The 25628-nt window shown below is 38.5% G+C and overlaps 1 protein-coding gene across 1 annotated transcript in view; it reads right to left on the minus strand.

Annotated features, from left to right (window-relative positions):
• Window positions 1-2460: 2460 nt before the first annotated feature.
• Window positions 2461-25628, minus strand: part of man1a1 (mannosidase, alpha, class 1A, member 1) — a 184875-nt gene continuing 161707 nt past the window's right edge. Inside the window, exons 8-12 of the mRNA XM_079832091.1 lie at window positions 20859-20974; window positions 14729-14948; window positions 13374-13546; window positions 10353-10468; window positions 2461-5073 (exon numbers count right to left, since the gene is read on the minus strand). Coding sequence (XP_079688217.1) covers window positions 4947-5073; window positions 10353-10468; window positions 13374-13546; window positions 14729-14948; window positions 20859-20974 — 752 coding nt within the window. The 3' untranslated portion in view covers window positions 2461-4946. The remainder of the gene's footprint in view (window positions 5074-10352; window positions 10469-13373; window positions 13547-14728; window positions 14949-20858; window positions 20975-25628) is intronic.

Raw genomic sequence — 25628 nt, forward strand, 5'->3', positions numbered from 1 at the left:
GGCAGACAGACAGACAGATAGACAGACAGACAGACAGACAGACAGACAGACAGACAGATAGATGATACCAGACAGGCAGGCAGACAGATAGATGACAGATAGCTAGACAGATAGACAGATAGATAGATAGATAGATAGATAGACAGACAGACAGACAGACAGACAGACAGACAGACAGACAGACATGCAGGCAGACAGACATACAGATGACAGACAGACAGACAGGCAGACAGACAGATAGATAGATAGACATATAGATGATAGACAGACAGAGAGACATACAGATATATAGATTATAGACAAACAGAATGATAGATGATAGATAGACAGACAGACAGATCAATACATACAGATGACAGACAGACAGATAGATTAAAGACAAACAGAATGATAGACGATAGACAGACAGATGGATCAATACATACAGATGACAGGCAGACAGACAGATAGCTTGACAGATAGATATATCGATAAATAGATAGATAGGCAGAAATACAGATGACAGACAGACAGATGACTGACAGACAGACAGACACATACCAGACAGATGACAGACAGACACATACCAGACAGATGACTGACAGACAGACACATACCAGACAGATGACTGACAGACAGACAGACAGACAGACAGACAGATGACTGACTAACAGACAGACAGACAGAGATGACAGACGACTGACTGACAGACAGACATACAGATGAAAGACAGACAGACAGACAGACAGACACAGATGACAGACAGACGACTGACTGACTGACAGACAGACATACAGATGACAGACAGACAGACGACTGACTGACAGACAGACATACAGATGACAGACAGACAGACGACTGACTGACAGACAGACATACAGATGACAGACAGACAGACAGACATACATACAGACAGATGATTGACAGACAGACGACTGACTAACAGACAGACATACAGATGACAGACAGACAGACATACAGATGACAGACAGACGACTGACTGACAGACAGACAGATGACAGACAGACAGACGACTGACTGACAGACAGACATACAGATGACAGACAGACAGAGACATACATACAGACAGATGATTGACAGACAGACGACTGACTAACAGACAGACATACAAACAGATGATTGACCGACAGACACAGACATACAGATGACAGACATACAGACAGACAGACAGACAGACAGATCGATCGATCAATAGATAGATAGACAGACAGACAGACATACAGATGACAGACGGACAGACAGACATACAGATGACAGACAGACAGATAAGCATACCAGACAGATGACTGACAGACAGACGACTGACTAACAGACAGACAAACAGACAGATGACTGACTGACAGACAGACAGACGACTGACTAACAGACAGACAAATGACTGACTGAAAAATGACTGACTGACAGACAGACATACAGATGACAGACAGACAGATCGATCAATAGATAGACAGACAGACAGACAGACGACAGACACATACAGATGACAGACAGACCGACATACAGATGACAGACAGACAGACATACAGATGAAAAACAGATGACTGACAGAGACAGACACACATACCAGACAGATGACTGTCAGACAGACAGATCGATCGATAGACAGATGACAGACAGACATAATGACAGACAGACAGACAGATCGATCAATAGATAGACAGGCAGACAGACAGATGACAGACAGACATACAGATGACTGACAGACAGACATACAGATGACAGACAGACAGTTAGATAGATCGATCAATAGATAGATAGACAGATGACTGACAGACAGACATACAGATGACAGACAGACATACAGACAACAGACAGACAGTTAGATAGATCGATCAATAGATAGATAGACAGATGACTGACAGACAGACATACAGATGACAGACAGACATACAGATGACAGACAGTTAGATAGATTGATCAATAGATAGATAGACAGATGACTGACAGACAGACAGACATACAGATGACAGACAGACATACAGATGACAAACAGTTAGATAGATCGATCAATCAATAGATAGATAGACAGATGACTGACACACAGACATACAGATGACAGACAGACATACAGATGACAGTTAGATAGATCGATCAATAGATAGATAGACAGATGACTGACAGACAGACATACAGATGACAGACAGTTAGATAGATCGATCAATAGATAAATAGACAGACAGACAGATGGATGATGGATAGATAATTTATGGATGGAATACAGAGATGATTAATTTTGATTCAACAGTTTGAATATGCCAACCATCTGATCTGCTGGATGCATCTTTACGGTTGGCAATTAAAAATGAAAAATAAACCCAGAGTTGTTGATTCTCTTGCCGTGTCAGTCTAGTATGAGTCAGATCCGCCCCCAAGCATGAATGATTTACTGTATAATTTGAATAAAAGGAGTTTTTTTTAAAGAACCAAGAAATCCCCATGAAAAAAACAACAACTCAATATTATATTAAAAGATTGTTTTATTCACAATTGAAGTGTAACAAATATAGTTTATCAAAAACTTTTGCTGCTCTTTAATATAATTTATTACATGATAAGATCATAAGATTTATATAAATGATGGCTGGCAGTTTGCCAGAATGAAATATGTACAATTAAAAAACAAATTAAAGAAAAAAAGAAATAAAACCAAACAATTTCCCCACAAAATTAATTGCATATATATTAAAGAAAAAAACAAAAACAAATCAGACTATGTGCAATGGAATGATTATCAGCAATATTGTACAGTTACATTTCTGAGGTTGTCTCATGAAGAAATAACAAAACGACAAGAATCACGAACGAAAAAAAAAGGCAATTTTCTATGCAAGATCATCAACACAATATTTAAACGACACATTTTTTAATCTGAAAAGCACATCTCCTATTCCTGTTCCCGACTGTCCCCTAAGAATCGCTGCGGATTCCCGGCTTCTCACAGCTTGAGGAATCCCTTTCACTAAAGAGACCGCACAGAGCGCTAGTCCGCGCTAAGCCGCGGCAGTGCTAAACATCGTTTAGATTCGCAGTATCATGAATACAGTGAGAGCGATGTCTTATCTACAGTGTCACAGTGTTTTATGACGGGCCTCCCTCGAGATGACGTCACGGTTCCCAAGCACACATAGAGCAGAGAAATACCATGTCAAGTGTTGCAGTCTCTGGCCTCAAGAGAGGAACCTCTGTGAGGTAATTTTTTTCCATGTAGATCCACCAGTATAATACATCGGTTAAAGCACCACACCGTACTAGCTAAGGGTGGTTCGTTTTTTCTTTTTCTCTAGTTTTGGAAACACTGCCTTAATGTAGACGGTAGGAACAAACCTTCAGTCAAGCACGTCCTGCCACTCAAACCTCAAGTTCGAGGCGTCAATTTCCAAAAAAACATACTAATAAGTTGGGAATTGGACCGTTCCTCCATGAATTGGAATGTGGCTATGTGATACGTTATAGATGTACATATAAGATTCTGGTGTGTGTGTGTGTGTGTGTTGTATCCAGTGCCGTGGACTGCTTTGCATTCATTGGTTTGCATCTTTTTCCATCGAAATTCTTCACTTTTGCCGTCACATTGTCCCACAGTAATATTCCTATTCTTTTCTACACGGAGAACCCGAATTTACTGATTCACAACTTTGTGCTTTCGTGTTAAATCAAAAGACGCAAACAAATAAAATGAGAAAAAACACAACAACTAGGCCAAAGAATGTTCAATTCACATTTGGTGGTACATTCATACAAATATTCAATCCCCTTTTTGACTGATGCTGCCCGCGTCCCAATAAAACACTTTCCCAATGGATTTGAGCAGCTTCATCACCGTTTCCTACGGGACATGGTGATGGTAAAAAAAGAAGAAGAAGAAGAGAGATGGAATGAAATTTCTCTTTCAATGCTTTTGAGTTATGATCATTTTGCATTCGCAATCTCTTAAGAAACTTTCCGCCCCCGAAACTTTCATTATGGGATGTGAGGTGGGAGGAAAAACTATATTTTATGCAAAGCAAGCGGAGCTTCTTGGGGGAACGCAATACTTGTGCGAGAGAACGTAAAGGGCATTGAAATATTATTTTTCATTTATTTTCTCCCATCACCATGTCCCATTCGGGGCTCCATAGTTTTCTGCCCTTCACAAAGAAAAAAAGACATGAGTAATAAATTAACACAAAGTACTCTATTTTACATGTCTAGGATAAAAAGTCTCTGTCTCTGTTGATTAAGTAAACAAGTAAAACACATTTCGAACACATCTTATGCTACAAAGTAAGCTCACGAATGTAGAGGAATGACTGACAAACGACCGGTTATGTCCATCACAAGCTTAAGAGGGCTGAAGTCAGGTAGGATGAAGCTCTTGGTCAGAGCGAAAACAAATACAGTGTTGCTATTAAAACTCGCCTAAATCGATCGGTAAGACTAAAAGGCACTAGTTGACTTGACTTTCACTACCTTGCTGTCGAATAAAGCCTCAAAACACTGAGCCGAACACCACCCCGAAAGAAACCGACAGCAAGAGACGGCGAAGTTCAGTGGATATCTCATGTCTTCACTTCTGTAAACGCACACGATGCAGGAAAACAAAAGGATGTTGATGCGCTTTGAGTTACCTATGGCTTTATAAAGTGTGTGCGAGGGCAAATACGATGGAAAACGATCTGGTCTCCTCACAGAGGAAATATGGTCCTTCTGGGTCTCTGAGGCTCAGACATGTCCAGAGCGTCAGGGACAGAGAGAGAGAGAGGGAGAGGGAGAGAGAGAGAGGGAGAGAGAGAGAGGGAGAGAGAGGACAGGGGCAGCATGCAGAATCCAGAGAAGAGAGGGCTGTGGAGAAACAAATGAAACCCCAGCAGAAGTTTTGGAGGACAGGAAGTCTCCCGCACCCATTGTCCACTGTTAGAAAGGTCCAGGAAGTTGCGTTTCATTGGTGCTTTGGGGCGGGGTGGAGATTACTTGAGCTGGTTGGCTAACTCTGGGCTCTGTTTCTTAATGACGGGAAGAGGATGGGCCTCCGTGTTGAACACCCAGCTGTTGAAGGGTAAATGGTCGTCGTCTGAGAACAGCAGATACAAATACCTGAAAAACAAAGACAGAAAGATAATCTCTCAAGATGTTTCAATGGCACTTTATGATATAGTTATTCATCATGAGATTGCCTGTGAGCGATTTGTGGTATTTGGAAAAAAATCATTATGTACATAAATCAGAAGCAAAAACATCAAGGCTATGAGAGGGAAATAATTATCACTAGACTCTAAGTACAGCTAAATGCCATACTTTTTTACAATTATTATTATAAACAAATGTATGCCATAAAACTAGATTTTGTAATAAAAAAACATTCCCAGCAAATATAAAACTATAATATTTAGTAATGTATTTTTTTAGAATTGCCAGAAATCTATCATCTCTCTCTCAATCCATCCCTCTCTCTATCTGTATATCCATCCATCTCTCTCTATCTATATCTCTCTCTCTCATCCATTCATTCATTCATTAATTAATCTATCTAACCCTCTCAATCCACTCACCCATCATCCATCCCTCTCTCACAATCCATCCATCCATCTATCCCTCTCTCACTCTCAATCCACCTACTCACCCATCCATCCATCTCTCTCTCACTCTCAATCCATCCATCCATCCATCCATCCATCCATCACTCTCTCACAATCCATCCATCCATCCATCCATCCATCCATCCCTCTCTCACTCTCAATCCATCCATCTTTCTCAATCCACCCCACCCACCGACCCATGCATTCATCCATCTCTCCATCCATCCATTCCTCTCTCACTCTCAATCTATTCATCCATCCCCCTCACTCTCAATCCACCGACCCATCCATCCATCCACCCCTCTCTCACTCTCAATCTATTCATCCATCCATCCATATATCGCTCTCCATCCATCCATCCAATTCTCTCCATCCACTCATCCCAATCACCCATCCATCCATCCATCCATCCAACCATCCATCTCTCTCTCCATTTATCCATCTCAATCACCCATCCATCCCTCCATCTATCTCCCTCTCAATCACCCATCCATCCCCCCATCCACCCATTTATCCATCCATCCATCTCTCCATCCATCCATCCCTCTCTCACTCTCAATCTATTCATCCATCCCCCTCTCACTCTCAAGCCACCCATCTATCCCCCCATCCATCCATCCATCCATCCATCCATCCATCCATCCATCCATCCATCCATCTCTCTCCATCCATTCATCCATCTCAATCACCCATCCATCTCTCTCTCAATCACCCATCCATCCATCCATCTCTCTCTCCATCCATTCATCCCTCTCAATCACCCATCCATCCCTCCCTCTCAATCAACCCATCCATCTCTCTCTCTATCTATCTATCTAATATACATGTAGTTTAATTCCATTCAGGTCTGAGTACAAAGTCTATGAAACGAGTCTGTTTTATCACCTATTAAGTCTGACCATGCAGAAAAAGAAACAGCACACCTTCTAATCAACAAACTGATTTGAGGAATCATTCAGGTCTATAGCATAAAGGGGGGTGAGAATAGCCAAATGGCAAAGTTTAATACTTATGTGCAATAGTAAAAAACAAAAACATCCCTAATTATCTCCATTAATGTCAAGCTGCATAAATAAATCGACCTCTTAAAATCTGAATGTTTACATCGTAAACAAAACACGAACATCTCCCAACTAAGTCCTGATGGATTAAAGTAAAACACTGCCAAGACAACAGCAACATAAATAAGGGATGGAGATCACAAACTACAAAAAGTCTGAACATTTTACTTCCTTTGGGTGAGAGTCATAGCTAAAGGACATTGTTTCACAAGTGAAGGCCATAATTCAAAACCTGCAGCCAAGGAGGAAAAAAAAAACGGGTTTATTTGAAAGGCCGGATGACACTCGTAAAAAATTACAGTCTATAAACTTTAGCTGGAGACTGCGATGCTGACGCCTGTATCCTGATGAAGTTGTGACCTTGATAATACGGTTTCTAACCCTCCCTGCCTCTTGGTTCCCTCTGTGAACATGCATTGGCTGGGGGTTCGCTGATGAAAGGCTCTCTTCTCCACTGCCCCTCTGAAAATATAAGCTGTTGACCTCAGGCCTCCGGAGTTAAAGCTAAATCATGCGTGTCCACTGGATGAAGCACTCCTGGAAGCTAAAACGGCACCTGGCTCCTTCTGCAACCAGCACAATCTTCAGACCTTCAGTTTTAATGTGCTGCCACTGGGTAAAAAAGACACTGGAAGGTGAAAACCAATCACAAATGAGACCAAGAGGCTTTATTTAATGACAGCGACATTGAGGCGTCAACAGTCTCATACTGCATCTGGAAGTGAAATGGGCCCAACAGCCATCAAGCTAATATCCTCTTTTAAATGTTATTTTTGAAATTAAAATTTATTTAGGGTGCCGTCACACCTGCCTCATTTAGTTCGGTTGAATTGTAGTTGAGAAGTGAGGTGTGGAGCCTCAAAGAAATTTGGTCTGATGACCATATTAGGTCCCAACTTTCGAAAACTCACAAGTACAGCGCGATCTTCTCATTGTTTAGCAAACAACTCAACTACAACAAGGGAAAGGGGGTTTGATAGATCTGTGGAACAGTGCCGGGTTAAGGCAAAGAAGCTCCGCCAGCAGTACATCCAAGTGCGGGATACAAACAATGTAATAGATTATGACCAGGGACAAAACCAGCCTGCGCGGTCGTCTCTCCATAGTTGTGTTGTTGTGCTGAGTCGAAAAGCAGTTTAGGAAATACGCCATGGCCAATGAATGATGTGGATGTTGTCATGTGACTGCATTTTGGTTCGTTTCAACTGGTTCGGACCAAAGCAATCATTGTGGTGTGAAAAGGAACCAAAAAAAGCTGAAAAATGCTACAATGTATAATTGTTTGCCCTTGGTTGGGACCAAATGAACCGAACTAGAGATGTGAAAGCACCCTCAAGTCATACAGGTTTGGAATGACATGATGGCGATTAAATTTTTTTTGCGTGAACTATCCCTTTTGTGGTTCAGCATGTGAGGCGGAGCAGATGTAGTGGGCTGAAGCGAGCATGTTAAAGAGCACAGTCATGCCCACAAAAAACATTGAGAGCACTTCTATGAACAGGAAACTCTGATCCCTCAGCCCGCCAGACAGTCTGGCTCTGAAGAAGATTCATTACTTAATACGCACTTACTGTACAAAAGAGGCAAACACAGCCAAAAGCAACAGAATGAGAAACAACAAGAAGGAAAAGCTGAAAGCAGGGGATTCGTTCTCTCTCAAAGAATTGCTAAGTCTTTTCTGTGTTCAATTGTGTACGTTTTGCCCCTCCTGGCCAAAGGGCAAGCACTCCCCCAGAGTATTAAAGGCAGGAGAAATGGAGAGCCGCTGTCTGCTGTGGCAGGATGAGACTCGAACAGTGATTTCCTCTTAAACTGCAATCAAACTGGGAAAAGCTACCCAAAAAAACTGGATACAGAAGTGCATCGTGACAACACTAAATCCTCAGCTCTTCATTTTGGGCCCTGGCGGAGTAAATGCCTTGTTCTTTATTCATTCCTTTCATTTATCAGCGTCTTTAATGATGAATGATGTGCGATAAGCTTGTGAATGAGTTCCAGCTGTCACAGTCTTGTGTCTCAGTCACTTCACCTTGACAGGGACAATTCTCTCAATGACTAGAGAAATGGCTCCATTGACTACATTCTGAGTGAACATGTCTCCTTTAGTCAATCGCTGCAGAAACACAAGTTAGTCTCAGACTCTTACAACATGCCCTATGGATAATTTGCAGACATTTTGTTATTGTTGCACAACAAAGTGGCAAGAGGTTTCTGAAAAATCTAAATCCAATTGGCTGGCTGATCTGATTTCAAGGACTCAGCCTCGGTGCTCTAATACACAAAGATGTGCTTGCAAGCTTATGATATTTCACCCAAAACATAAAAAGACAAATACAACCCTTTGCATAAACAAGTCTATTAAGAATTTATTTTGCTTTGCACTTTAACATTATTTCTATGGCAACTAAGCACTGTTCCCCAAATTATCATTAGTTTTACATTCCCCCCCTCATTATTCTGACTGATGTTTCTCATTAGATTCTTATAAATATTAAAAAAAAAAAAAAAATGTAGTTTACAGGATTACAATATCAAATAATAAATGTATTATATGTGAATCAGAATCATTCAACTCAGTACAACACACATTACCATTCCAATAATAATGACAATAATACATAATTACATTACACAATATACACCAATCAGGCATAACATTATGACCACTGACAGGTGAAATTAATAACACTGATTTTCTCTTCGTTACAGCTTTGGGGACACAGCTTTGTTAGCTGTACGCAACAATGGCCACGTTCACACAGCAGCAGAATACTGTTGTATTTGAGTCCTTAATACAGTTACGTTCACACACAGTATGGTTATTAACAGGAGTGACAACGGCATTCTATAACCGAACTCATTGAACTGAGCTTTGCGTCATCTGAAATGTCTAGATCCAGTCAATGTTCTCCACCAGAGCAGCTCCCATCAGTTTTGTGTTCGACTCAAATGCCGTGTCAAGTGCGAGAGGTTGAGAAGTGCAACGGTTAAAGGGTCTTTACATTGAAGCTTCTGTCGGTTAATGAAGATTTGATGGATAAACTTGTGGGTCAAATGGACTATTGTTGTATCAAAAGTGATAAGACTATTCAGATTTATGGACGTCACCATCTTTGATATTACTTTGGCCGCTGTCGCTATGGTTACTGGTAACAGAATACAGGCTTGACTCCTGTTGCACATTTATATAGACAGTATTCGTGACGCTACTGTAAGTTGCTGTGTGAACGGGACACTTCGAGACTCACACCTGTAAGTAAATGCGGTTGTCAATCCCAAAAATTGACTGTAAACTTAGCCATAGTTTGGCTTCAGGCAGAACTGACAGAATGGTAGTTTCTCCTCTCTGTTTGGCCTAAAACACTGTTTTGTGTGATCATTCAGTTTTGAAATGTTTCCTACAAACAGGTTTTTTCAGATGTTCTCTCCATATTTATGATTATTTTCAGCCTTTAGCCACTGCCTACAACGAGATGGATCCTTCACTGGAGACTGAAAAACGTTTTACTCTTTGAATTCTTGCAACCGGGAACAACACAAGTCGACACCACTATGACTAAAAGTATTTCCTACTAAAGCAAGTTTGTATTAGATAGGTGGCTAAGTTTTATTGAAAGCCCATTTTGCCAGCAGTGAAGTAAGGTGTTTATCTTGTACATTTAAAAGCTATAAGCATTTAGCAAGCAGTTTCCCCAACCCTGCAACGCAGTCAGCTGTGTGTTTGTGCTGTACTCACTTGAGTGTTTCGGCCAAGTAGAAGCTCTGCTGCACGTCATCATGATTGGGAGTGTTGGCGTAGACGTCTCTTACTCCACTGAAACCCCCTTCTACCCTGCAGTACTTCTCCAGAGCCTGAGATACAAAGATATAAATGTAGCTGTCAGTTTCAATGTAATTCCTAGCGGCTGATGATTTTCAGAGACAGGACACAGATGCAAAGGCGCTTGCGCTGTATTCACACGGGGCGTCTGCGTCAATCCCCAAGCTGTAGACCCCTGCAGACCCCCGCCAACGCAGGTGTCAGACAATCAGATCGCCTATGCAAATACCGTAGCGGAGATGCTAGCCAGATTCATTCAATCAACAACGGAAAAGTAATATGATTGGCTGAATCCGAAATCGCCCCCTAAACCCTCATTCACTATTCCCTACTTTAGTCCGCTAATACAGTTCACTTGAAGGAGTGAATGAAAACGAGTGAGTGAATTCGGACAGCTGTTGTGTATACACTCGTTATTGTGGTGCAATGTGGGATAGAATGAGTGCACTCAAAAATGTCCACCAGGGGCGATTCTAGGATTTTCATTTTAGGGGGGCTCAGCCCCCACTGAGGGCATAAAAAAAAAAAATGGCAACACTTTAGTTTAGGGTCCAATTCTCACTATTAACTAGTAGCTTATTAGTATGCATATTAGGATATTGTTTATTATTACTTCCACAGCAAATATGAATACCTTATTCTGCATTACCATATTGTACATCCATTAATCATACAATGTAGGCAGGTTTATAACCACTGAGATCCCAAATGTGAGGTTAGGGGGGTTTGAGGGGCATGGCCTCTTCAGAAAATTTTGACTTCTATGATTTACATATGTGCATTTTAAGATGTTCTGAATGCCAAAAAATAGATAACAATAGCTTGAAAACCATGTCAGTGGGCAGATATGACAGATCGATTTTTTCCATTTTTGTCAGTGAAGAAAGTAAACGTATGTTTAACTGATATTTATATGTTTTATGAAACATTTCTGAAGAAATGTTAATTTACTGAAGGCTAACAGGAAAGCTAAGTAACTACATTTATTAAATTAATTCACAATATGCAGACATTCATTACTTATCTTATGCCAATACAGGCTGAAAAAAGTTGAGCTTTTTATTAACTGAGAGCTACACATGGAATTATTAATTTACAATATGCACGCTGATTAATGCAGATTAAAAGAGGGGACGAAGTCGAAGCCTCCCGCCAGTTTCATATGTTTGAAAGGTTAATCACAAATATTTTTAGGGGGCTGGACAGAAGTTTAGAGGGGGCTGAAGCCCCCCTAAAAAGGGCCTAGTGATGCCCACAATGGTTTCGGACACCACTACAAATGGCTGTCCCCTCAAATAGTGCCCAAATTTAAGGGTATAGGGGGCGATTCCGGATTCAGCCTTTGTCTGTTGTCACTATGACAGTCAGCACCATGCTTCAGACACGCCCTCCGTCAAGTGTTGACGCCGACACCCTGTCTGAATGCAGCGTTATTGTCTCCATTCAAAATACTCCCATCCCCAAGTCTATTTGACAGGGCTGGGCAATTCAAGCCACTTTTCTGCGGAATTTAGCTCTGACCATGATCAAATTCACCTGCCTGTAGACCCCTGCTTTATGATATTCTGGTCTCTAGATATATCTGGGGCTGCTCCTTCAGTGTATGTGAGATTCAGCCTGTTTTATTGCCAGTCAGGCATAAATAGTAGGACCAATCACTCAGAAAAGTAATACTGTAGCACAGTTTACCTCAAGGGGCTTCATGATTTACAACAGAAAAAAAAAACCTGAGCGGGACAATTTATGCCTCAAAGTTTAATACTCAGGATTTAGGTGTTTGTTTGAATACCAAGCATTAAGAACTTACTTTTATTCAGCAAAGATGCATTCAATCAATCAAAAGTGACAGTGAAGACTTTTATATTGTTACAAAATATTCTATTTCAAATAAATGCCATTCTTTCGTTTCATCAAAGAATCCAGAAAAAAAAGTATCAGTTTCCACAAAAATATCAGGCAGCACAACTGCTACTGTTATAAAAACAGTTATTTTAAATGTTTTGCAGCCTTGGTGAGCATAAGAAACTTCTTTCACAAACATTAAAAAAGCTTACCGTCCCCAAACTTCTGAACAGTAGTGTGTGTGGTGTGCAGGAAAACCCTACATAATGGGGACAAAATGTCCCCACAATGATGGCAATATCCGAAGTGCTTGTGAAGTGATGTTTTTTGAAAACGTAAAGATGCAGAAAGTTTTCTGTGATTGGGTAGGTTTAGGGTTAGGGGATAGAATATACAGTTTGAACAGTAAAAAAATCATTATGTCTATGGAAAGTCCCCATAAAACATGAAAACCCAACGTGTGTGTGTTTAGTGATATTTTAACCCCTTTTACCAAATCTGGGATCAAAGTTAAACAGAAAAAAGATAACTGATTTGTTTAAAATGATCTAATTTTCATGCTAGAAATCTAGTATAAAAATGTATCTTACAGTAATGGGACTTGTGCCTCTAATGGGAACGCAAACTGTGCCCTATCTGTGAAAAGTGCCATAATAACAATCAAATTATTGGCGTTGTGGCAGTGTAAAACATTTTTAAGATAATGAAGATTTGACAAAGTAGTTTTCGAAGGAAAGAATCAAGCCTTTCATTCAGTGAGTGTTGAGCCAGCACATTTTACTGAGAGCGCAGTAGATGGCAGAGGGAGAGCGAGGGAGGAAGAGATGTGATGTATCGCCTAAAGGGACAGACACATCACAATGGCAATCTGAAGTCATTATGATACAATTACAAGGCTGTGAGATACTGGCGGTCTCCATTGTCTCTAATCCCGCTATGCTGAAGTGCAGGGAGCTTCTGAGGGCAGGGATAAAGCCTCACTGTGACTCACAGTCTGGCCTACATCCCAGGCCGACTGCGGCGACATGTTTACCAGTCCCATACTAATGACGTTACATAATAAGTGATGCAAAAAATCCACACGACATTTCTCACCTGTACCGCCTCCCAACCCCACTGTCTGTATATGGGGTCGTGGGTGAACCTCCACATGTACATGTATGTTTCGATGACCTCCGGCCTCAGGATGAAGTACTTCTCATTTTGCCGCGTGGCGATGGCCTCCACGCCGCCGTCGAAACGGAACGCCTCGGGACCCAGCTTCATACCTGAAACATACATGCCGACAAATTCATCGCTCAAACGTCCATGTTGACAAGGGATTATGGGATTACATTGTTCCTGAGATGAAGAGAAACACTATCTGGATGTGGATTAGGGGCTGTGACATAATCTGGACCTTTGCTAATCTGCGTCAGATAAAAATACCTACGCATTATGAACGTGATGACTATGACTGTGTATGTGTGTGTGTTTAACGAGTACCAGAGGGATTTGTGTGTGTGTTCAGGGTTAACTGGCACTGAGCAGAGTCAGCAAAAGAAAATACTTGACTAGTAAAGTAAGAAATCTCTTGCCACTGCACAGATGTGGAAAAATACATCACATACTCTGTATACAAGGTATGTTAGACAAACCTACGCATAAAAGTATAATTTAAATATATTGTTTTGTTTTCACATTACAATTTTCCACAAAAACATATTACCGTAAAGTTTAAACAAGTAAATAAATGAATAATTCTCAAAAAAACGGGAGAAGTGTACCTCTCTATCTATATATCTGTATCTTAATATATATACAGTACTTGTAAAAGGGAAAAAAAATCTGAGAATGAAGGGAGAAAAAGGGAGAAAAAAAAAATTTGTGTATATATATATATATATATATATATATATAAGGAATACATAGAAAAGAAATAAAGGAATAAAAAAAGAATGAATGAATGAATAAAGGAATGAATGAATGAATAAAGGAATAAATAAATAAAGGAATAAACAAATGAATGAATAAAGGAATACATAAATAAATGAATAAATAGAGGAATAAATAAATACAATAAATGAATAAATAAATGAATAAATAAAGGAAAAAAATAAAGGAATAAATAAATGAATAAAGGAATGAATAGAGGAATAAATAAATAAAATAATAAATAAATAAATGAAGGAATAAATAAATAAATAAAGGAATAAATAAATAAAGGAATAAATAAATAAAGGAATAAATAAATAAATAAATAAATAAAGGAATAAAGTAATAAAAAATAAATAAACGAATAAAATAAATAAATGAATGAATAAATAAAAAAATAAAAAAATAAAATAATAATAATAATAATAATAAATGAAGGAATACATAAACAAACAAACAAACAAACAAACAAACAGGATTCATCATAAATATGGTATCTTGTTTCAACATTTTCAAAGCATTTTTCTCTCACTCACTTGTTCGGGCGTAAGACTCGTGACACGTGCGGGCGATCTCAGCCGCGAGTTCCATCTGGTGACCCGTCTTATCATCGGGGGCGCCATCTGCCCCTAAAGCAATCATACCACCGGCAAAGCAGGTCAGGTGACCCATCTTGTGCTCCAGGAGTCCGCCTTTCCATTCTGCGATATACGTCAACCCTCCGCTTGACTTCCGGATCAAATTCTTTTCAATCGCCTACATACAAAAAAAAAGAAAAAAGAAAAATACAGATCACCAAGTTGTTTTTAATATCAATTTCTTCCCTCTGTGGTTATTTATACTGTGTGGGTTAAAAGGAACTTTGTCCTTGTTTGCATTTGTTTTGTTTGCCTAATACGAAAGGGGACATTCAAGGCTTCGGAGTGATTTCATTCTCTCAAAAACATCATCCGAACAGTAAGGAAGATCATATCAGAGATCAGGGTCACCGCTGTGTGTCAGCGATGTGTATTTACAGAAGCGTCACACACATGAGAAAAGAGATTCTTATCTGTCTGGAAAAGGGCTTCGGTGCATTTGAAAGGAAAACTGGAGACGTTCATCACCATGGTACCAAAGGCACGTAAGGAAATAAGTCAAATGTCTGACTTCCTTTTTCTTACATCATACCCCTTGTAATCTTATTTCATCATAAAAATGGCATCAGTGTTGTGGAGAAAATGAAAGTAGTAACAGTACTAGCTTAATTTGTTTCACGTAACGATGGCATTTTTGTCAACAAGTAGCAGCATAAATGCTACATTGATGTTTTTTTGTCAAACTGAATAAGAGTGAGATGAGTAATTAATCAAACAAACATATTTTCCTTATTTCAACATAACAGTCATCCAATGCTCAGTAAAGACCAAAAGAACCAGAAAAGTCCTCTGCACAGACCTATGAGACCAGCTTCGTCTTTATTCCGGTGTGATGAATCCGATCATCAAGCAAAAGGAACTAGATTAAATATTTCAATGCTACCGATCCACAATCAGATTCTGACTTGTGATGCAGCCTGAATCATAAATCACCCGTGTTCATTCATTGGCCAGAGGAGAACTGGCCCTCCCGACTGAGCCTGGTTTCTCACCAGTGTTGGGGAAAGTTACTTTGAAAAGTAATGCATTACAATTAGGGATGCTCAGATCGATCGGCCAGAGATCGGTATCGGCCGATAATCATATTTTATGACTCGACCGGTACTCACTAACTTGGCCGATCTCACAAACCGATCGCAATTTGGAGACGTCATCACATGAGGGCGTACATGACGCGTGGGGTTGTAGATATAGTATATAGATATATAGGTAGTAGTATATTCAAACGAGAGCTTTGAAGGCTGAACAGCAGTTGAACACAGGTCAGTCGGTCCTAAGGGATGGGCGAATGCCGTTCAGAAGAATAGCGGAGTGCGCAGAGTGAGCTGATGCAGGGAAAGGGCATGATACAATTTGTCCTAAACATGACACATGCTTTATATTAAGGGCTTTAAAATAACTGGTAAGATATTGTTAACGCGTAACTTATAGTTTAAAGCAGCTTGTCCTGTCACTGTCAGACGCTCTGAGAGATACTTGTGCTGACAGACAGATAAATACCTGCGGTGTTTAATCCGTTTGAAATGTTGTGCTTTCCTCAGTGCATAACTTACATTTCACAGGGATATTCTCCATCTGTAAATGTTAGAAAGTCATGCAAATATGTCAATTTTTCTGTCAGGAGACGACGAACCTTCTGCTTGTGAATCTCCGCTAAAATTCAGACTTCTCATCCGCGCCAGGGTTGCCAGGTTTCACAACAAAACCCGCCCCGCATTTGGGGGGTAAAATATGTGGGGTTTTTTGGCATGGTTGCCTACTAAAATTCGCATTCCAGGGGCTAAATATCACATAATTGGGGTCTCTTCAACCCGCGGACATGAAAAACAGCCCGCGGCAACAGTGTTGAAGCCCAATTCCGCAGGAAAATTGCGGACTTGGCAACACTGATCCGCGCCAAACAGACGGAGAGCTATAGGATAGGAACGCAATAATTCTGACTAAAGTATACATATTTCTAAAATATTTGTTGTTGGACAATAAATGTGCCATATGTAGAATTTTAAACCTACAAGTATATTTATTTTTATGAAAGTGACCATTATAATTGGGTAATCAAATATAGGCTAATATGCTTTTGTTTTTATTTTCATTTTTAGTTCAGTGAATTAAAAAACAAAATTATTAATACATGCCTACATTCACTGTATTTGTTTATAGCATTCTATATCAACATTGTTTTTGGGACATCATTGGGCAGGATGTGAAATAAAATTATAATTAAAATAAATACAGATTTTTTTTTTTTTTATCCAAATAGAAAAACTTAGAAAATGCAGCCCTATTAAGTATCCTGATATGCATAGTGTTATGCAGAAACCCCATTTAAAAGGCATATTAAAATATTCACTGTACAATGAATATTTTTTGTGATTATTTAGTACCCTGTTAAAACAAGTTACATTACAGTACATAATTACCATAAAAATTGTACAAAAATATAATAAAGGCAACATCTATAGTTTTTTTTTTTTTATCTGAAAAAAAGGTTAACAGTGATCAGAGAGCTTACAAATCAGTGAAGCATTGGAATTGGGATCGGTATCGGCCGATCACCATGACAAGAAATCGGTACTCGGTATCGGCAGCAAAAATCCAGATCCGAGCATCCCTAATTACAATATTGCGTTACTCCCTTAAAAAGTAACTAATTGAGTTACTTAGTTACTTTTTAAGAAAAGTAATGCATTACGTTTCTTTTGCGTTACTTTTTCTCACCTGGCCTGGGCTTGTTTTTGTTTTGTTTTTATAACAAAAAAAGTTATATTTTTGTGCAACGGTAAAGACTTCTTCATACCAAAATTGAAATAATAAGCCCCAGGCTGAGGTAAAAATGTAAATTCCCGCATGAACAGTAGAGGGCGCAGCTCTGATGTGCTGCCATTCTGGATAATGGTAGAATAGGATGCAGGGGAAAAAGTTAAAAAAATCTAGTAATTTTCATCATCAAAGGTCAGCAGCAAGACATTGGTAAATTAAATATAAAGGTAGATTATGCATAAAAATAGTTGTTTTATTTAACATTTAATTATTGGAGGTTTGCATAGTACTCTGATTTTGCATTAGACTGATTTTATTCATTTTGAGGAGTACAGAATCTTTACTGTGCAAGTGAGATAAATAAATGCTCACATTTAGTCTAGAACTACAATAACCATCATGTTTACACACAACGCCTCTGCACTTATTTTTCTCAACATGGGGCAGAAGAGCTGTCAGTCAAATTAATGTGAAAAAGATATTTTGTTGTATATTTGAAAAGTAATGCGTTACTTTACTAGTTACTTGGAAAAAGTAATATTATTACGTAACTCAAGTTACTTGTAATGCGTTACCCCCAACACTGTTTCTCACATGGTTTTTTCCCCCATTCTGTCACCTGATGGAGTTTGGGTTCACCTTGCTTAGTTTAGGACACTTAATATTCAACAATATTCATTTGATTGCACTGACACTATTGGATAAGAACTGAACTGAGCTAGACGATGACATCACTGTTTTCTGCAGAGCTGCTTCATAGATGAAGTTAACTAATTTAATAACTGAGGATCAAACAGAACTGAATCAACACTGAACTGACTTCAGATGAACAATGACACTGTTCTCTTTTAGAGCTGATGTACAGCTGAAATGAACACGGTTTGCATCATTTAGTCATTTTTCTGTTATCATTGTCACTAGCACAACAATGAAGACTTTAGCATTTAGCACTGCGCTAACAACAGGAACTCAATCTAATGCACCATGTCAACAGTCACTGCTGCAATGTGCAAATAACTGAATGCTACAGCTGAGAGGTGTGGATGAAAGGAGATGATTGAGCGGCCTATGCATAGTTAGTGAGATAAATTAGGTGAAATCAGGCTGAATAGAGAGATAAAGGCTTGATAAAGCGCTTTATGTAGCAGTAATGAATGCCTGGGTAAAATGGTGGACACAACGGCAATTCTATAAGCTCTCTGAAGGTGACCGACATAATGCACTTTTCTTTTCTTGGATGATTGGCCTGGAGTCCAAAGTATGCGTGTGTTCCAGTCCCTCCTGGGAGGCCCCCAGACAGACGGCCAGAGGGACAACATTATCTTCGGCTGGTTGAGATGGTTCTCTCTAATGAAAGTGTGGATTGAGTTTGTGGTCTGTAACAATCAGTCTGCACCAGCTTTCCAAAGCTCTCACGGACAGCTCCAGCAGAACACGCACACACACATTACATTTCTACAAATGGACACTATGAAGAGGAATTCTAACTCCTGAAAACCTGCAGAGGACACATTTCTAGACGTTCAAGCTTAGGGCAATAAAAAATGCAATGCCGATTCTTTCAATATTCACACTGGAAAAACTGGACATGGAATCTTGAGGGGAAACATACAACAATACAGTACAAGCACTGAATAAACTTTAGTCCGACTAGATGCTAAATTTACTTTGTATATATTTAATTTACATATATTTATACATAAATTGTTCATACTGTATATCTTGGTAGTATAGTATAGTAATTTATTCTGAATTTAATCAGTCTTATTCTAATATTATGTATATAATATTATAGTATTTATTAATAATTTGAATTGACTGAAAATATAAAAACTAAAGTTTAAATTTTAACTTTAGGTAAATGGCTTAAGTTTTAGTTTATTTAACAATAATACCACAGATTTTAATAATTTTTAACTTATCAAATTTTTTGTTACATATATACATATACATATATATATATATATACACATACATACATACATACATACATACATACATACATACATACATACATACATACATACATACATACATACATACATACATACATACATACATACATACATACATACATACATACATACATACATACATACATACATACATACATACATACATACATACATACAAGTATGTACAAGTACAAGTCTTAAGAAGAGAAATTCTGTGTTATTTTTTTTATCGAAGTGTATCTGGATCATTCTACTGGGAAAAAAAGTTAATTATTAATTTAATTGGAATTGAGCTACGAACAGGATGCAGAATTGCATTTTAAATTTGAATTCGACGTACAGTATAAATAAAACATTATGCCTTGTAGTTTTAAATAATACATTTTATTTTTAGTATGGATTTACCATTAACAGAAATATTTGAAAATATTAATAATCAATGTTTGAAATTACACCTATAGAATGAATCGCATGTTTTCATGATATTGGTAACACTTTACAATAAGGTTGTATTAGTTAAAATTACTTAATGCATTAGTTAACATTAACTAACCATGAACAACACCTCATATTCAGCATTAGTTAATCTTTGTTACTGTTAGTTAATAAAAATACAGCTGTTCATGGTTTGTTCATGTTTGTTCACGCTGCATTAACTAATGTTAACAAGATTTAAATAATGCATTAGAAAATGATAAAATTAACATTAACAAAGATAAATAAATGCTTTAAAAGTGCAGTTCATTATTAGTTCATGTTAACTAATGTAGTAAATTAATGTTAACTAATGAACCTTATTGTAAAGTGTTACCATGATATTTAATAAATTGCCTTTCATTTTATGGACCACAGTGGAAGAACAGTTCATTTCCTAGAATGCACTACCCATTTAAAATGGAGCAACCTTCAATTTATATCCAGCCGATTTATTTATTTGAAATAAAGTTGTCTGATATAATGTGCATGGAAATTAAAATCAGTGATTGTGGTAATTGTTTTGACAGTATTGGACTCAGTTAAAACTGTCTAACCTAAACAAATGTATTCTATATTTCAGGAAATAAACCGGCAAATTAGCCTAAATTAATTGTAATTATGATTTTATTGACTTAACTTGTATTAGAATTATCAATTTTGAATTTTGTTCAACCCCGGCATCAACTAAAACCACAACTGTGTTGGTATTGTGTTCCTAATATAAGTAAAAATGCTGACAAGTCAATATAGCTTGAAGGCATGCTGGATGCCAAAGATCCTCTTGTAGAATGTAACATTTCTCTGATCTATTCCTCTCTGTAAAAAGTGGACTTTACCTGCAGGGCATCGTAGTAGAGCTTCTTTCCCTCCTCGTCACTTTTGTCTGACATGAGCCAGGCCTTCAGCAGGTACTCGTAGAAACTGTCCCCCAAGCCTCCAACTGAGACGTGATCTGCAACACAGCCAAAATGCCAAAGAGTTTGTGAAAAATCCCTTCCTACATTCATGTATAGTCACAATAGTCTGCTGTAGAACTGCACAAACTTTTGAGACATGAATATGCGCACGCACACACAAAGACTTTGACACAGTACAAGAGAGCTAGAGAAGCGCTCATCTCAGTACGTTTGTATGGTAAAACATGGTTGGAACTACGCAAACAGTAATTATTATAATATACAAATATAATTATGATATTTGAAATAATTATACATTTCCATCTGAGCAGCAGTAGTACTTAAAAACAAAATCCTAAACAGTCAAAATAGCCATCAAAGATGAGTAAATTGGGCCCTCAGAACCAAAGAGGTGGTGTTTTTTTCCATCAGTTGAGCCCAATTGAATATGAATATTAAAAGGTAAGATCGGATGTTTTATGATCAGACTTTTATTATTTTTACATTTATATACCCATGCATGACAGAAGGCTGTGTGACAGAAAAGATACGGTATGTGGGTTCAGGCTTGTTTCCGCCACAGATTAGAAAAATAAAAACAGGTAATTGCGACTTTATCATCTCACAATTCCGACACTTTTTCTCAGAATTGTGATATAAAGTTGCAATTGTGAAATATAAAGTCAGAATTGCGTGATATAAAGTCGAGTTTACATCTCGCAATTCTAACTTTTTTCCTCAAAACTGCGAGTCACGCAAATGCTAGATATAAACTCACAATTCTGAGAAAAGTTAAACTAGTAAAAGTTAACTAGTCATTTCAAAGGTTTTGTTGTCTTCCAGATTATAACATATGATGTTATAATCGGGAAGACAACATATTACGCGACAGACACGTAATCGATAACAATAAAAAATGCTTCCGATAAAACGTTCAAATATTTTTTTTCTTCATCGGAAGAGCGAAGCAAGTTTGGTTGCATGAACAAAGGCACTCACTTTCTGGTAACCTAGCAACGTAGGGAGTGACAGGCTAACAGCCAATGTAACAGTCTATTTGGTTGTGCCATTTAGTTGTCTCGTGTTGGATTCTTCAGTAACATTACCGGCGTGGAGTGACAAGTGGAAAATAATTGCCGCAGCGAGCGAGGAAATAGTTGATAAATAAGGAAAACAAGTCAGCTCGCCAGTATGGCAGTTTTCGTCCGTTTGGGCACGTGTTTATAATCGACGTGCTCGCCGTTGTACTGGGCGATGGAGTAATTGTATAAACCATCAGGAAACAGCAGTGAGAAGAAGTAAGGCACACACGTGACAATGTTTACTTCAGTAAACTTTACCAAAACCACACTACGAAAGAATAACGTAAAACCCAGTATTACTTGTGATATTAGAACAGAATATATGGATGGGAGAACATGTATTCAACTAAATTAACCATCTCTTAAACATTTTCTCATTTCTCTAAAAAATGTTATTAAACATGGATATTTATTTTCATTAAAAGTGTTTTTGCTACTATTGTTAAAATAACCGTGCCATCTGGAGCTCTGAATGTGGCGCTATAGCGTCTTTAGCAGGAGAGAGAAGCAACGCGCTAGGAACGGAAAGGGCTTGAAAGAAGTGCATTTGGCTCTTTCATTTGGATATAAACATAAGATATAGTGGCATAAAATCATTACCATAAACGACCCTTAGCGTTTGTGCTGTGTACCGCTCCATTGTTTTGATGTTGCTACTGTGTCATTGTGTGTCACGGTCCACTATTTTAGGGTCCCTGACCTAGAGCACTTTGGCAACAATTTAGAAAACCCTAGCAACCACCTAGAACACTAGCAACCACTCAGAACACCCTAGCAACCAACTAGATCACACCAGTAGTTACCTAGAGCACCCTAGCAACCATTTAGAAAAGCTTAGCAACCACCTAGAACACTGTAGCAATTGATAATCAGATTAATTCACAGAAAGTTTCTCGATTCTTTTCAATTCAAGTAACATTTCCTTTTCAATTATCATGAAGCAATGCATCACTATGCAAATAGTCATCGTTGGCGCAAGGTGGAAGACCGCTTACAGTGCACTCAAATGTGTGAATTCCATTTAGCAGCCAAAAAAATTAATAAAAACATATTTAAGCAAAGATGGACTGATTCACCCAATTAGTATGAGATAGGGCCATTATTGATTTTACAGATGAATTATAGTGAAGTTTTCATGAATATTTCATGAATATTAAATATTGTTTTGAGAAGGTTTAAGACATTTGAGACATTAGCATACATTTATTAAATTGTATAATACTAAGGATTATGAATGCATTTGAATAAAATACATATACAGTAACTAAAATATATCTACATTGTTTTGGAAAAAGAAAAGAGTCTGACCGGCACTTATTAATGAATTTAAATATGAGGCTGATGTAGCACATGTAGCTGTAATGATTGGTTATAGCACATTTTAAACCATATGAAAGTCAAGTATCAGCTATTAGCGGGTCATTTTATTCCCTGGCCCCTGAGCTGCATAATTTAAATATCCCTGAGGAAGATTAACAAAAATCTGCCTCATTCAGAAATTTAAATGAGTACCATAAAAAGACCCCTTTGACATTTGAAATATGTAAGACTTTAAACTATGGCAAAATGTTTGTTTTTCCTTTCTGTGCATTTTCCCTGAACAGTAGCTCAGCAGTGTATTTTTTTACGGCTGTCTGCGCTGTGGCTCGAATTCGCTTGACGTATCTATCATACAAACAAGTGCTTAATGAGGTATAAATATTCATGAGCTTTATCATCAATCAGACAATCACACAACAGTGCTGCTCCTCGACCCACAGATTCTCATCTCTCACACACAGTGGACTGGACAGCACTAAAAGGACTGCCCCATTCACCGTGCCACCTGGAAACGCACACATGCACATTTATTTCCTCCTTGCGCACACAGACCTGACTTATCTAGGATTTAGCCAGATAGAAAAGCATACACTGCAGATCATTCATTTATCAAATGAATGCTTAAATGGAATCTTAGTGTAATCTTAGGCTTATAAACCACAATTTGTAGGTTCATTTATAAAATAAGAAGGTACTAAAACTGCCCACTTTCAAGGCATCTGCTAAACTAGATTTTTACACCCAGAAAAAGCGAATGATTTTTGTCCATGTAAAACTCACCTGCTATGGTGTTTACATGTACACTGTCCCTTAATAAAACTCATAAGCAAACACACACACCTTGAGAAAGGCTTGTTGCCAAAACGTTGGTTAGTTAAATAAAGTATTTGCAAGTGAGTGTGCGTTTACATGTACGCTATTATTTAAAAGTATGAGGTCAGTAAGATTTAAAAAAAATGTTTCTGAAAGAACTTGTTAACCAAGGCCAATGTATTTTAATTAGTGCTGCCAAATTGATAAATCACATTTAAAATAAAAAAAATTATACATATATATATACCGATCAGGTTTATGATTATAATTTCTATGATTATGATTAAAATTATCTCTTCATCACGGCACCTGTTAGTGGGTGGGATATATTAGGCAGCAAGTGAACATTGTCATCAGAGTAAATGTGTTAGACGCAGGAAAAATGGGTAAGCGTAAGGATTTGAGCGAGTTTGACAAGGGCCAAATTGTGATGGCAAGACGACTGGGTCAGAGCATCTCCAAAACCGCAGCTCTTGTGGGGTGTTCCCAGTCTGCAGTGGTCAGTATCTATCAAAAGTGGTCCAAGGCAGGAACAGTGGTGAACCGGAGACAGGATCATGGGCGGCCAAGGCTCATTGATGCACGTGGGGAGCGAAGGCTTGTCCGATCAAACAGACGAGCTCCTGTAGCTCAAATTGCTCAAGAAGTTAACGCTGGTTCTGATAGAAAGGTGTCAGAATACACAGTGCATCGCAGTTTGTTGCGTATGGGGCTGCATAGCCGCAGACCAGTCTGGGTGCCCATGCTGACCCCTGTCCACTCTTTCAGCAGGATATGCGTCCTGCCACAAAGCAAAAATGGTTCAGGAATGGTTTGAGGAGCACAACAACGAGTTTGAGGTGTTGACTTTGCCTACAAATTCCCTAGATCTCAATCCAATCGAGCATCTGTGGGATGTGCTGAACAAACAAATCTGATCCATGGAGGCGCCACCTCACAACTTACAGGATTTAAAAGATCTGCTGCTAACATCTTGGTGCCAGATACCACAGCACACCTTCAGGGGTCTAGTGGAGTCCATGCCTCGACAGGTCAGGGCTGTTTTGGCAGAAAAAGGGGGACCAACACAATATTCGGAAGGTGTGATCCTGTGATGGCAGCTGAATTTGAATTTTTTTTTATACAATATAAATGTCTTTACTGTATTTTTGATTAATTTGATGCATCGTTGATTAATAAAAGTATTCATTTCTATACAAAAATGTTTTGAGTCATTTGAGAGCAGTCTCTCTTGAAGTGCTTTAATGGGAGAGGATGCATTCTCTTGCAGTGCAGGCACAGAAGCAGGTATTGAATTCTTAAAAGAAAGTCTTAAAAACATTTTAGCAGGAGGTCATTGATAAACTCATGGCAGACTGGATTTGCCTGCGGGCCCAATTTTGAACAGCTCTACAGTACCTGATTTAACTTCTTAGTCACATAAGATGGCTTTTGCCCACTATCGTAATATTAGTTCGCACACATCAGACACAGAAACTCCAATCCGCCCTGCGCT

The sequence above is a fragment of the Gobio gobio genome (assembly GCF_949357685.1).
Source record: "Gobio gobio genome assembly, chromosome: 12".
Taxonomy (NCBI): domain Eukaryota; kingdom Metazoa; phylum Chordata; class Actinopteri; order Cypriniformes; family Gobionidae; genus Gobio; species Gobio gobio.